The sequence below is a fragment of the Callospermophilus lateralis genome, chromosome 1, assembly GCF_048772815.1.
Source record: "Callospermophilus lateralis isolate mCalLat2 chromosome 1, mCalLat2.hap1, whole genome shotgun sequence".
NCBI lineage: Eukaryota > Metazoa > Chordata > Mammalia > Rodentia > Sciuridae > Callospermophilus > Callospermophilus lateralis.
The window spans coordinates 221,628,470-221,642,719 of NC_135305.1; the positions used below are offsets into that span (position 1 = coordinate 221,628,470).

The 14,250-nt window shown below is 51.1% G+C and overlaps 2 protein-coding genes across 4 annotated transcripts in view; one reads left to right on the forward strand and one right to left on the reverse strand.

Moving 5' to 3' along the window:
* The window catches only part of Safb (scaffold attachment factor B), a 31,262-nt gene extending 26,573 nt beyond the window's left edge, over positions 1-4,689 (reverse strand). For 2 of the 3 annotated variants that reach the window (XM_076851081.2, XM_076851072.2), the window contains exons 1-2: positions 4,339-4,688; positions 2,563-2,647 (exon numbers count right to left, since the gene is read on the reverse strand). In XM_076851081.2, coding sequence (XP_076707196.1) covers positions 2,563-2,647; positions 4,339-4,527 — 274 coding nt within the window. In that variant the 5' untranslated portion in view covers positions 4,528-4,688. Of the gene's footprint in view, positions 1-2,562; positions 2,648-4,338 lie in introns of all 3 variants that reach the window. The other variant, XM_076851061.2, reaches the window with a different exon arrangement.
* Positions 4,450-14,250, forward strand: part of Safb2 (scaffold attachment factor B2) — a 32,591-nt gene continuing 22,790 nt past the window's right edge. Inside the window, exons 1-5 of the mRNA XM_076851095.2 lie at positions 4,450-5,188; positions 6,106-6,193; positions 11,849-11,913; positions 11,996-12,202; positions 13,460-13,522. Of these exons, the coding sequence (XP_076707210.2) occupies positions 5,003-5,188; positions 6,106-6,193; positions 11,849-11,913; positions 11,996-12,202; positions 13,460-13,522 (609 nt within the window). The 5' untranslated portion in view covers positions 4,450-5,002. The remainder of the gene's footprint in view (positions 5,189-6,105; positions 6,194-11,848; positions 11,914-11,995; positions 12,203-13,459; positions 13,523-14,250) is intronic.

Consider the following 14,250-nt stretch of genomic DNA (forward strand, 5'->3'; position numbering starts at 1 on the left):
ACTCGCCTCGCAGGGGCGGGACCTGGGTTCAATGCTCAGAACCACATAAAAACAAAGGCATTGTGTGGTGTCCATCTACACATAAAAAATAAAGTTAAAAAAAAAAAAAAGAGGGACTTGGGTTGTGGCTCTGTGGTAGAGTGCTTGACTAGCATGCATGAGGCACTGGGTTTGATCCTCAGAACACTTAGATGTAAAATAAAGACATTGTGTCCACCTAAAACTAAGAAATAAAATAAATATTAAGAAAAAAGAAAGAAAGAAACAGGTACTCTCATCTACTATTTGCTGGAAAACTATTTTTCTAATAGCTATTTCAAACTAAAACATCATACCCTTTAACCTCAAACTTCTTCTTATCAAAAAATATCTTCCTTTTCCAGGCACAGTGGTACGTGCCTGAAGTTCCAGCTATTTGGGAGGCTGAGTCCAGAGGATCACTTTAGCCCAGGGGTTCAAGACTAGTCTAGGCAACACAGCAGGACCTCAGCTCAACAAACAAAACAAAAAATTATCTTAACTTCAAAGAGGTATTTCTGGTTTGTGACAACAATGAAAACGGAAAACAAAGAAAGTCCTCAACAGACTAATAGTAAGGAGAGTTAATAAGGCAAATCATAATACATTGATGTGGAAAATTACTGTTAGGGTGTTTAAAAAGGACAAGGCCTGATCATTTTTCTTTTATCCTTACCATATTGAGTGAAAAAAGCAAATTATAGAGAATTTTGAATAAAAAAGTCTAAAAAATGTTTTAAATACCTTTATTTTACTCATTTTTATGTGGAATTGAGGATTGAACTCAGTGCCTCGCAACTGCTAGGCGAGCACGGTACCGCTGAGCCACAACCCCAGCCCCACGACTAAAATTTTTTAAAGAGAAATAAATGCATACATGTATATGTCTATTTGTATGTCTACTTTTAAATGACAGAATACACACAGACTATCTGGACATTATGTCCCAACTTTTACCAGTGAGTGGCTACCTGACTGGGAAGAAGTTCTCATTTTTACTTAAATGCATATTTTGTTTTTTGGGGGAGAACGGGGGCTGGGGGGGCACGGGAAACTGAACTCAGGGGCACTCACCACTGAGCCACATCCCCAGTCTTTTTTTGTATTTATTTAGCAATAAAGTCTCACTGAGTTGCTTAATGCCTCACTTTTGTGAGGCTGGCTTTGAACTCGGGATCCTCCTCCCTCAGCCTCCCAGCTGCTGGGATTAAAGGAGTGGGCCACTGCACCAGACATAAATACATGTATTTTATAAAACTTTAGCAAAACCATTTCTTTTTTTTAATCTTTTTAGATGTTGATGGACCTTGATTTTACTCATTTATATGTGGTGCTGAAAATCAAACCCAGTGTTTTACACATGCTACGCAAGTGCTCTACCACTGAGCCCCAGCCCAAAAGCATTTTTTTTTTTTTTTTTTTTACTAAATGGAAAAGAAATAAAAAAGGAGGCCCACAGGCATGTCGACCCTCTAGCAATCTTTTCCTCTACACAGACGTTTATTTGGGCAAAGCCAAAAATGCAAAATGTACTCAAGTGACTTCATTTCGAGTGAGGTCACTGGGGCTGCTCTCCCAGGACCTATCTCCCAAAATATGGTGGACACTGGGCCTGTCTCTGGGACACTTCAAACCTTGTGACTGGCCAGGTACACAGCAGTATTTAGGTTTGAGGTCTGAACACCACGGCCTTCAATTATCAAGAGATAACTGAAGAGGCCCAAATGCATAGCTTTAGATGATTCTTTCAAAATACGAAGACAAACTACCAAGGAAAAGGAAGACAAGGCAAAAATCGTCCCATCCTAAAAAATCTAGTCACGACACAAGCAGGACAGCTAAACACTGAACAAGGTTCAAGGGAATTAGGCTAAGGGAGTGCATAGGACCTGAGGTGAGCTGCTACTAATGAGATCAGAAGCTGTCTCTGGATGAACAAGGCCCTGAACACAAAGAGACAGGAAAGAGAGGCAGATGAGGCATGAAAACCAAGGTCCAGAAGGCCAAGAGTTAATAGAAGGGAGAGAGGAAGTGGGAGAGAACGGATCAGATGATGAAGGTTAATGTTATGTGAACCTGGCTTTCATCCTACAGGCAATTTTTGAAAGAAATGTGACCATTCTTTATTGGTCAGGTGGTATTCAAAGAAACATTACATTCTAGCAAATTAGAGCAACAGGAGACCCAAGCAACCTAAATACTCTATTTGGCCAGTTACAGTAGGGCACACCTATAATCCCAGCACCTCAGGAGGCTGAGGCAGGAAGATCTCAAGTTCGAGAGCAGCCTCAGCAATTTAACGAGGACCTAAGCAATCTAGCAAGACCCTGTCTTGAAATGAAAACACAAAAAGGGTTTGGTTAAACAAGGGCTACTGTCAAATCCAAAAACAAGGTAAATCCTCTGCTAGAATTCACAGATACTGTGGGAAATAGAACTTGAATGACAAGGCAAAGGTCCCCCAAAGGATTCTTGATTGTCACAGGTCCCAAATCACAACCAAATAAGCAAGAAACATCACACGTGTATATAAGTCCTTGGTACCTTTGCTGGATCTTTTTGGTGTTTTCTTGCTTCCTTCAGAGGTAATTTCAATTTCATCAGGATTACCACCTTCATCTTCAATTGCCTAAAGGGAAGTAAAGAAAAGCTGACCAAAAAACGTTGACCACAATATGTACCTACCATTCCAGCTGCTCAGGAAACTAAGGAAGGAAGATCATTGGAGCCTAGGAGTTCAGGGGTGGGCAGGGCAACAAAGTGAGAGTTTCTCAAAACAAACAAACAAACAAACCCACAGCACACACAGACTTTCACAGAACCTTCAGGTGAAATGGGAATCCCATCCTGAGAACAGAGCTAACACAGATCTGAAAATGCTCTTCCCCAGAGCACACCTATCTACCACAGCTGGTCACTTGTTCTCTTGCTCTCCCTGCGAGCAGGGCGCTGGAGGTCTGAACTGTGGTTTGAGGCAGATTTACCTAACACTAAATCTAACACCGAGTCTGGTCTTTTCCTCAAGCTGCTGCAAGGACGCTTAAAAACAAACTCATCTCCAGCTCTTCTTGTTCATGTTGTTCCCGGCCAAAAAAAAACTCAGAAAGGAAAAGGTACATTCTCATTTCCTTTGATTTGACCCAGCAAAGTGCTACTTGGCCCTGCAGTGACCAGCCACCCCTTTCCCGGCCATGCCCGCCTCGGTCCTGTGGGTAAGCATGACCACTCATTGCCTGAGTTCCAGTCGGGTTAGGCATGGGACCAGGAACGACAGGGAGCCTGCTGCACCCCAAGGCCAACTCAAACACACTGCCCAGAGATCTCCCTCTCCATCACTAGGTGGCCCTGCTTCATAGAACCACGAATCAAAAGAATTTCTTGGCAGGTCCCATCTTTCTCCCCAAGAATTTGCCATTCACTTAAAAGACCCCAGCTCAGCACAGTGGCTGGCACCACTGAGGCACTCTGCAAACCGGCCCGGTCATGTCAGTGGTGACCTTCGCAGAAGCTGGGCTTGCAGTCGGGTCTCCCTGACGACCCCTCTCTGTGCCGCTGCTGCTTTGTCTTGGCGAGCACCCGGGGCCTCGGCTCCTGGCACACACTCCGGGCCCGGGCTGCACTCCAACCGGGCTCTGCTCAAACCCACTTCAACTGCTGGGTTCTGTTTGTAGACGGTTCCAGAAGCCTCGGCGAGGCCCAGGAGCTCCCCGGCTGGGGGCTGGGTCCCGGGTCCCACCCAGGTCTGCACGGCAGCAGGTGCACGCCGCCTCCGGCACTCCGCCCCGACGTCCCCGGAAGCCACTTCCCTGCCCTGCCCTCGGGGACAGCCACCGCTGAAACGCCTCTGGGCACGGCTCACGGCGGAGACCGGGCCTGCCCCCGCAGGCGGGGTCCCAGGTCGCACCCCAGTGACCGCGGGGGAACCGAGCTCTAGGCAGGCTGCAGGCTCGGCCAGTCCCGCCGGCGCGCGGTCACGTGCCCTTCCGCAGCAACGACCGAGGCAAGGACACCGGGGGACGGCCGAGGCAGTAACGGGCGGTGCGCGCCGGGGTCGCGCCTCGAGAACCGCAGCAGCCTCGCGGGCCTGTCCACGCCGGAAAGGCCGACGCGGCACCCCCCCCGGACCCCGGCCCGGCGCCGGCCGCGGCGTGAGGAAGCCGAGAGCCCCCGGGGGGCGCGGCCGGCCTCTCCCGCCCCGACGCCGCGACCCGCGCCGCCCCCGCCCGCGCCTCCCGCCGGAGCGCGGAGCCCCGCGCCGTGACCTTGGCGGCCGCCCGCCCGCCCGCCGGCCCCAGCACCCGCGGCCCGCCCGCGCCTCACCTTTCTCAGCCGCTCCATCAAAACGCTCTTGTTGCCGCTCGAGTCCAGATTCCGTTTCCTCAGCTCCGCCCGCAGGTCGATCACCCGCAGGTCGCTGAGGCGCCGCGTCCCGGTCTCCGACGAGGCGGAGCTCAGAGCAGCCGCACCCGCCGCACCCGAATCTCCTAACCCAGACAGAGTCTCCGCCATTCCAGGGACCCTGGCTCCGACACCCACCTCACACAGAACCAGGCCGGTTTTATTTCGGCTTCTAGCACAAAATGGCGCCGCCTGCAAGGGAACCGCTCCAGCCGCCCCGGCGCGCCTCGCTTCTGCGCAGGCGTATCCGGCGCGAGGCCGACGTTCCGGGTCGCATCTGCACATGCGTGCAGAGAACTTCGGAGAGATCTGCGCAGGCGCTTTGCGCCTGGCCGACCGGCCGCCGCGACGCATGCGTGCTGCAGGACTAACGCAGGCGCGTTGTGGCGGGGGGAAGTCAAGCAGCTAGACGCACTCGCGCGGGTGCCGCGGAGACCGCTAGTGGGAGCGGCGCGCATGCGCGGCCGCAAAGCGGGGCGGGAGGAAGCGAGTGCGTTTTCCTCTCTGGCGGCGCCATTTTGTGCTCAGAGCCGCTACAGCCGCCGGCGGTGTAGATAGAGTCAGTGGCGGCGACCGCGAAGAGGGGATGGCGGAGGCCCTGGCGGGGTCGGGAGACATGGGCTCTGGCGCTGCCGCTCTCGGCCCGGGTCCCTCGGAAGCTGGGACGCGGCGACTCAGCGAGCTGCGGGTGATCGACCTGCGGGCGGAGCTCAAGAAGCGGAACCTGGACACCGGCGGCAACAAGAGCGTCCTGATGGAGCGGCTCAAGAAGGTGAGGCGGCCGGGCCCCGCGGGTGGCGCGGGCGGCTCCCGCACGGCCCCGCTCGGGCTGTCACCGCGGCCGCCGCTGTCCGGAGCGGGCGGCTGTGTGACCTTGGCCCGCTTCCGCCCCTCTCTGTGCCTCGCCTCCCGGCCCCTTCCCGCCTGCGCCCCGGTGCGGCCCCGAACCTCTCGCGGGGCTGGGTCGGGGCTGGACGCTGTGACCTTGGCGGCGCCCGCCTGTCCTGCTGCACCTCGGTCTCCTGCTCTGGAGAACGGGGGACTGAAGAGCTGGCCGCACGGGGAGGCACTGCCTGCCCCTGCCACTGCCCCAGGGCCTTTGCACTCGTCCGTCCTCCACTCAGCCTCCAGGTTGGCTGGAGCCTGGGGTCATCTCGGGTCTGTCTGAGACTGTCACCTGCGTGGCCACCTCCACTGAGGTGCTGCTGCTCCAGCTCCCTGCCAGGGTCACGCGTCCTGTGTTCCTCCCTAGAGGCACATCCCCCAGTCGTAGGGGGAGGGTCCCAACTGGAACAAGCTCCTTGGGCGCAGAGGCCTGTGGGTCCTGGACCCGGAGGGGAAGGCCCTGTTGAGTGAGGCCAGCCACCCAGCCCTTGGCCTGGCCGGCGCGTCTCTCTCATTGTTGTCCCCAGGTATAACTTAAAAGGGCAAGGTTGGGCTCTGAGATGAGTTCTGGAGCCCAGGGTCACAGCCTGCCTCCCCTTTGTCTTCTGGGCCTTGGGCCCAAGGAGAACCCACTTGTTCTGGGATCATCCTGTGTTAGGCTTGCAACCCACACAACAGAAGAGGACTTGCTCTTTGCAAGAGGGGGTTCGCTGTTGTTTACTGGGGAGTTGCTACTTGCAAAGAACAGTGTGTGCTGCTGCCCAGCTCTTAATGACCTTGTAAAAAATCATCTCTTCCTAATAGGCGGTTAAGGAAGAAGGGCAAGATCCTGACGAAGTTGGCATCGAGTTAGAAACCACAAGCAGGAGGACGACCAAGAGATGTGTTAAAGGTAACCACTTGACCCTTGGCTGCTTGGAGCCCAGGAGTGGCTCTTGTACACTTCTGCCCCGCAGGCTGGGAGGAGAACTTTGCTGGCCATCAGCGTCCCCTCTAAGAACTAGGCTTGCTCTTCACTACCTGCTAAGTAGGTGCGCCAGGTGCACAGTGCCACATTAAATGCAGCGCCTTGGGAGGCCATGGCAGGAGGAGCATTAGTTCAGGGTTAAGCTCAGCCACTCAGAGGCCTCACTCAACTGAGGGAGACCTTGTCTCAGACAATGAAAAGGGCTGTGTGTAGCTTGGTGGTAAAGCCCCCCACGACCCCCCTGCAGTCCCCAGTACAGGGCACACAGGGCTTGAAAAGAGCCCAGTGCAGCAGCCTGGCTGCCCTCCTGCTCTGAGCAACTCAGTGTGGCACTTGCTCAGCTCCCTTCCTTGTTCAAAAATAACAAACCAAGGAAAATGTCACCAGCCCGAGACCAAATAGAGCCCGTCCTCCTGTCTAGGATCCAAAACAGATTGTTAGGGTATTTGTACCCAGCTTATGTCTTACCAGTGTGTTTTCTCCAACAATTGAGATAGAATTCACAAATCTTGTCCCTGGGGTGTCCAGTTCAGGGGGTTTTATTGTGTTCACGAGATCATGCGCTGACCAACACTGTCTTCAGTCTGGAACATTTCCTTCCCCCAAAAGGAGACCCCAGCCCGTTAGCCATCACTCTCTTGTCCCTGCCTGTGCAGCCCCCACAGCCAGGAGCCCCCTGGGTTCCATGTGAGTGGGCTCCAGTGGCCTTTCCTGCCGGCCCCTTCATTTAGCTGAATGAGCATCAGGACTCATTCTTTTTTGTGGCCGGTACTGATTATTTTCAAAAGCACTTAGTTTTAAATATTGAAACTCCTGAACTCTGGTTGTTGCTCACATTAGATTTTACAGCGATGGGGACAATGATCTGAGACTTCGGTGTGATGACGTGTATTTCTTTTCATGGCACTGAGGGTTGAACCCTCGGGTGTAGTCCCACTGAGCTACGTCTCCAGCTGTTTTTACATCTTATTTTAAGAGACAGTCTTGCTAAGTTGCCTTGAACTTGTGATCCTCTTGCCTCAGTCTTCTGAGTGGCTGGAATTATAGGTGTGTGTAACCACACTTGATGTTTTCTTATTTGTTTTTTAATAAAAATTTGGGGAAGGGGGTGGGGTGGTAGAGCGCTTGCCTAGCATGTGTGAGGCACTGCATTTGATCCTCGGCACCACATTAAAAAAAGAGAATAAATAACTATATCGTGTCCATCTACGACTAAAGATGTTTTTTAAAAACATGGGGTGGGGTACCAGAGATTGATCCCAGGGGTGCTTGACCACTGAGACACATCCCCACCCTTTTTTTATTTTGAGACAGGGCCTTATTAAGTTGCTGAGGCTGGCTTTGAACTGCCCTCGTCCTGCCTTAGCCTCCCAAGCCACTTAGCCATGGGCTACCATGCCCAGATTGTTTATTTTTATTTGTGGTGCTGGGGACAGAACTTAGGGCCTGTGCATGCTAGACAAGTGCTCCGCCACTGAGCTACATCCCCAACTCCTAGAATTCTTTCTGGAAAGGTGCCATGTGAAAATTCTCACAGTTGGACTTAGGCTGTGGCTCAGAGGTAAAGCGCTCGCCTACCATGCGTGAGGCACTGGGTTCTATCCTCAGCACCACGTAAAAATAAAATAAAGATATTGTGTCCACCTATAACTAAAAAATCTCCCCACTGTACATGCTCCATCCAGATGGTACTAAATTCAGGCAATGGAGGATAGTTGCTTAGAAAGTAAAAATATAATAAGTGTCATGTTTTTACATGATATTAGTACCAGTTATGTTTTCTAACTATTTTTTTTTTCCTTTTTCTTTAGTTTGTAGATGGACACAATGAGTTTATTTATCTATTTATCTTAATGTGGTCCTGAGGATTGAGCCCAGTACCTCACATGTGCTAGGCGAGTGCTCTACCACTCAGCCCCAGCCCCAGCCCTAACCCTCACTTTATTTCTTTAGCACGTTTTCAAAGAAGGACAACTTCTTCCTAAGACATACTAACCCATATGTTTTAAAAGGTTAAAGTTTTAGTTAAGGTATAAAAGGAATTTAAGTTAAAATTAGCTTTGAAACATTGATGTATCTTTTTGTTCTTGTGTTAGCTTTTCTTTGCTGTGACCAAAATACTGGACACAAACAACTTAGAGGAGAAAAGGTTTATTTTGGTTTAAGGTTTTAGTCCACTGTCCGCTGGCTCCATTGCCTTGGGCCAGAGGTCAGGCAGAGCATCATGGCAGAGCAAACCTCAACTCGTGAGTCCAGGAAGTAGAGAGAGAGAGGGAAGAGGTCAGGGACAAGACACGGTCTCCCAGGGCAATCCCCCAGTGACTTGCTTCCTCCAGCCATGCCTACCTGCCTGCAGTTCCCACCTCCTAGGGTTCCTATACATCACTCAGCCTGTGGACTTCATCGTCCACCCTGGAGGTTAGAGCAACATGGTGCAGTTGGTTCCCAAAAGCCTCATCTCTGGTCGTTGTTACCTCATTGGGGACCGGGTCTTCAACACATTTGGACCTTACAGATCCTGACTTCAACACTGGATTGTCTTTGAGCTAGGGACACTGAACAGACTAGACTCTGAGACTCTCTGTAGCATACAGGTGGCTTCTGACGAGATGTTATTTGTGATCTGAAAGTATGTTTCTGAATATTTGTGAAAACAATAGTTTAAAACTTTTTAATGTAGGTGCTCATTTAAAATAGATTCAGGGTGTATTAATTCAAATGTCCTTGGCTTCTATCGGGATCTTTGTATCATTAAACTAACTCAACCTTAGTAGAAGTTTAGCTGTTAGTCATTCACACGCTTGTCTGAAAGACTGGTTAAAGCAGGTCAACTCAAAACTACTTGGAATTAGCATTTTGTCAGCAAAGCTTGGACGGTGGTTACTTCCATGAGTGTAGAGAAAACATTCATAGCCTTGGCTCTTGAGGGATTAAAGCGCTTTTGGTCCCTTCCCCTTCTTTCTAAATGGAAATTGCCAAGTCCAGAGAGAAGAAACTGGTGGCCCAGGTCCCCGGGCAGAGTTAGACTCAGTCAGCTACCTCCCTCTGGAGGGTCTGGGCATGAGGTTCCTTATGTGACGTGCTGGACCCTGATGGCTTGAAGGTTAAAAGAAGATCCTTGTGTTTCCACGAAAGGGTCTGATTAGGAGGAATGAGCCAATCGTTTCTGAACATCGTGCAGCCGAGTTGCACCAATTCCAGAACTTCATGTCCTTAGTGCGGATGAAACATGAGTTCTCTCCCCTCATTCATCTAAACAGGAAAAATTGTTGAAGACGTGACAGTGGATTTTGAAAGATTAAGATGCAAACTGAGGGCTGGGGTTGTAGCTCAGCAGTCGAGCACATACCTAACACAGGCAAGGCCCTGGGTTCGATCCCCAACACCACATGAAAGTAAATAAGGACATTGTGTCCAACTACAACTAAAAAGTAAATATTTGGGGGGGGGATTCCAAATTGGAATGGGCCAGAGTAAGCTTTAGTTTCCCGCCCACGTCCCCATCTCTTGCCTTTCAGTTAGTGCAGATCAGCCACTGGGAGTTGGGGTGCTGCCCATCTGCGGCATTGGTCTCTTGCCCCCTCCTGTTTGGGGAGCTTCTGGTATATGTGCCTCCTCTTTACATCCTTTGTGGATATTTAGGGGCTTAGAAATTAGGAGTGATTACCAAACATATTTAAAGTATGTATTTCAGAAGGAGAGACTGAGCTCATTTATGATGGGAGGCAGGACAGCTGAGTTTGGGTTCTGAGCTTTGGAGCTGAGCCAGATTCTCTCTCATGTCACTTGTGGATATTGAAGCCAGGGAGCCTGCTGCGAGTGTTAAGAAGCTCCCCGTGCCCAGCCATGAGAGCAGGGCATGGGCTGCTGCAAGTGTGTAGTGTGCAGATCCTGCAGGGTGGAACTTCAATCAGAGAGGTAGGTTTCCTTGTTTATCTGTTTTTAGAACTAGAGAAAGTATTTGTAGATAACTTGGAACCTGTAAGTATACTTATATGCTCACAGGAAGTATACTCACCTCCACTCTGTGGCACGAGGTCTCTAACATGTAACAGTGCTTCACCTTCCCAGGTGGTGGAGCTTTGTGTTTGGTACCCCTGTGTTTTACAGGTGCAGCCACATATCCAGCCTGCATGCGTATAAACATTTTAATAGAAGTTGATGTCTTTGTTTTGAAGAAAGTACAGAGGACAGGGGGTTTTCAAAAAAAAAGGGGGAACATAAAAAGTTGTGATCAGTAATCAGAAAACTGCATCCTAAACCAGTGTTGGGGCTGGGGGCTGAGGATCTCTACAGACCAACAAACTACCATGCTGGACTGTTACTTTGCTGGTCCTCCCTACTTGCCACCTACAGGAGGTCACCTGTTTTGTCACTTTTCAGCTCAGCAGCAATTATTTTCTATAAGGTAAAGATGCAGAGGCTGTCAAGTATTCTTTGAGAGTCTGTTTTTAAGGTCATGAGGCCTTGTCAGGCTTTTCTACCTCAGCACTGTTGACAGGTGAGATGACTCTGTGACAGGGCTGTGTCCTGAGCACGGCATGGTGTTGAACAGCATTGGCACTACCCACTAGGTGCTGGTAGCATCCCCCCAGTCGTGACAACCAGAAATATCTCGGGCATACCAGATCGCCCCAAACACTAGAACCTCTGGCTGTCATTTATGAGTAAAAATGCCCCTAACTTGCTTTCCCTGGGTACCTGGGGCACACCCACTTTTGAGACGGAGTGCACACGTGCATGTGCATTTTCATCAGGTGTGTCTGCGTGCTGGACACAGAGACCGTGCACAGTTTTTAGAACTGGAGCCGTGTGCAGCCCAGGGAGCTTGTCCTCCTCTCAAGTCTTGAAGTTTCCTCCCCTCCCACCAGCCACCCCCCCACCCCACCCCACCCCCACCCCACCCCCCAGTGCCTCCGTGACTGTGAAATTCTTCAGCCTTCAGAAGACCCAGGGTGCTCTTGACTTTAGGGCAACCTTTGCCTTTTTGCCTTACAGAAAATAATGGTTGCTGAGCTGAAAAGTGACAAAACAGGTGACCTGCCTGCAGTGGGTGGCGGGTAGAGAGGTCCAGCAAGTTGACAGTCCAGCATGGTGGTTTGTTGCTGTGTGGTTGGTTTGGCCCCTGTGTGCTCAGAATGGGACCCTGAAAGTTGGTTTCCTGTTCCTTCACTGGGTAGGGCTGCCCCGCCCCTTACCCTGGTTTAGAATGCAGTTCTTTGATGACTAGAGGGCATAGTTTCTTTTATGGTTTTTTTTTTTTTTTTTTTTTAAACCCTTGTCTTCTGTGGTTTCTTATTTTAGGGAAGGAAGGTGATTAGAGTGCTTTTGAAATGCATTGATCCTTATAGTTACTTTGTAAAAAATGTCAATACCTAGAGAGGTTACTGACACCTTGGCTGTTCCTGTGAGAGCTGGTGGCTTGCTTAGAACATCAGTGGAGACAGAATTACATGTGATAGAAAAAGACACTTTTCGTTTCCTTTGTAACTCAGTCTAGCCAAAGACTGCAGTCCATCCTGTGTGAGTTCCTGAGTCCAGCGCCTGCGCTAGCTGACTGGGCTGTTATTCTGTGTTCAGGACAGAAGGTGGAGGAGGAGGGCACAGAGGACAACGGCCTGGAAGAAGACTCCAGGGACGGGCAGGTACATGGCGATGAAGGGGAGGTGGCCGCAGCAGCCCTGCGTGCTCTGCTCAGCCTTGCTCATGCCAGTCCTCTCCTCTCAGGAGGACGTGGAAGCAGGTTTGGAGAGTTTGCAGGACATGGGCGTGGTGGACATGCGCCTTCTGGACAGCGCTGAGGCTGAGAGCAGTGGCGCTGCAGACTTTGGGGAGGACAGCGCCCCCGACGGCATTCTCGCCTCCTTCTGCCGCAGTAAAGAGTACGTGGCTGCGCGGCTGGGACAGCTTCCAGCTCAGCTCACGGAACACGCTGTAGGTAACTTGGAGACGCGGGTGCGTGCGAGCAGCCCGGGGCACCCAGCAGTCGGGCTGTTGGTGTGGGGGAGCCCGGGCTCATCCCTTGGGCTCCTGGCGGGGGCCCAGCCCTGGTAGCAATTACCTCCATTTAAGCACCACGCGGGTCAGGAATTAAACAGTAGATGGCTTTGAAGTAGAGCATGGTGAGTATCGGAGAGTATTTGGAGGGCAGACCCTTTCTCAGTGTGTTGTGGTGTTGTGAGCCATCAAACAGACGGCTGACACCGTTAGTGAGAGTCTTTTCTTTTTAAGAAGGTTATGTGTGTGGTTAATGTGGAGCGTGAATACAGAGGTAACAAATGGTCACTCACCCGCCATCCAGGCCCTCCTACTGTTGGGGAGGTGCTCGGAATGACAGACCAGACGCTTGTGGCTCACGTCACCCTAGCACTGAGTGTCATTTTAACCTGACTGTGACACGTGCCCAGCCATTGTAGTTGGTTATTTTGTTTTAAGGCATTTTAGCTTTCACCTTTGGGAGAAAAGGCCCTTATAGGACTGAATCTTAACCCTGACGTCGGAAGTTGTGAGCTCCAGACTCGCGATCCACTCGTCCGACGAGTGGCGTGGAGCAGCTGGCTTGCTCTTTTCTTCGCACCCTGCTGTGGTGCCATTTCTGCCATTTCCAGGGTGTGCTTGCTTTCTCATTTTCTGCTTCTTGAAGGCATCTAGGTCCTAGGTTCTGATTTAGAAAAAGGAGGGATTAGTGTACTTTACATAAAAGCTTGAAGGCCCGCGTGTAGCTCAGTGGCAGACTGCTTGCCTAGCATGCACAAGGTCCTGGGTTCCATCTCTGGCACTGCTTAAAAAAAAAAATCCTACAAAAAAGTGCCTAGTAAAGTATTTATTGCTATCAAGTGAAATTGGAGGAGTTTCCGATTTTAAATTGTGGCTCACGTTTGATTTCTACTTTGGAAAAGTTGGGCTTGGGTAGTGGAAGTAAACCACCGGTGCTTAGAACCTGCTCTGGAAGTCGGTTTCCTGTTCTTCAGCCGCAGACAGCGCGCCCACCCCCTGTGAGCCACTGTGGGACCAGGTGTGGTGCAGTGCAGGGACAGGGGGAGGGGAAAACTGAGTGATCTCACAGTGGATCTGCATGTGGCCACAGGCACTTGAAGGACAGGGACACAAGTGGCTAGAAAGTGGCAAATTGCAGGCCTTAGCATTCACAGCTCTGATGCCCACAAAGTAAGGCTCTATCTCCTTTTTCAGGTGGATGGGGAAGGCTTCGAGAGCACTTTGGAAGCTTCATCATTGGACTTCAAAGTGATTCCGGTAAGATATCATCTGAGTCTGCGATTTTGGAAACGTTGATGAACAACAGTTGATTTTTCCTCAGTGAGAAAAAGTGCGGGTGGGAGAAGGGCGTGGACTGAGTGTTGGTGCTGAGCCGGGGCTGGGGGTACTTGGTAGAATGGATGCAGTCTCAGTCTCAGAGTTTGGAATGAGGGGCTCTTACAGAACCCACAGGGATGTGACCAGGAGTAAGTGCCGCGAGGAAGTAGTTGGCTGGCATGAACGTGCCTCCAAGTTTCTCAGGAGTCCTGTCTGAATCCAGGCCTGGAGTTAGCACAGGGAATAAGAAATGGGAGCCATGGTATGGGCAGTGGCTAAGAGGGCAGGGTGGGAGTACAGAAGCAGGGCTCAGCTGCCCTAGCCAGGGAGGGTGTGATTGCTTCCTGGAGGGGTAGTTGGGAGGTTTGCAGCAGGGAAGAGAGAGGTCTGGTCTGTTAAAGATAAAAAGTTCTGGTTACAAATAACAGCTGGCCGTGGGGAGATGGTTTTTCTACCTCAGTCCGTTGTGAGGTGCAGCGATGGGCTGTAGAACCTCCGCTTTGACCCAGGAGTCCCTGCCATGGTGGCCTTGATCATTTCAGGAATAGAGTACAGTGGCCAGATTTGGGGGTGAACGGGGCAGGCTGGAGTTGCCACTGCCATCCCACTGGTCCCAGAGGAAGTGGCCGTGTGAGAGAGTGGTGGCTGTGGTGCTGTAGGATGGGGTG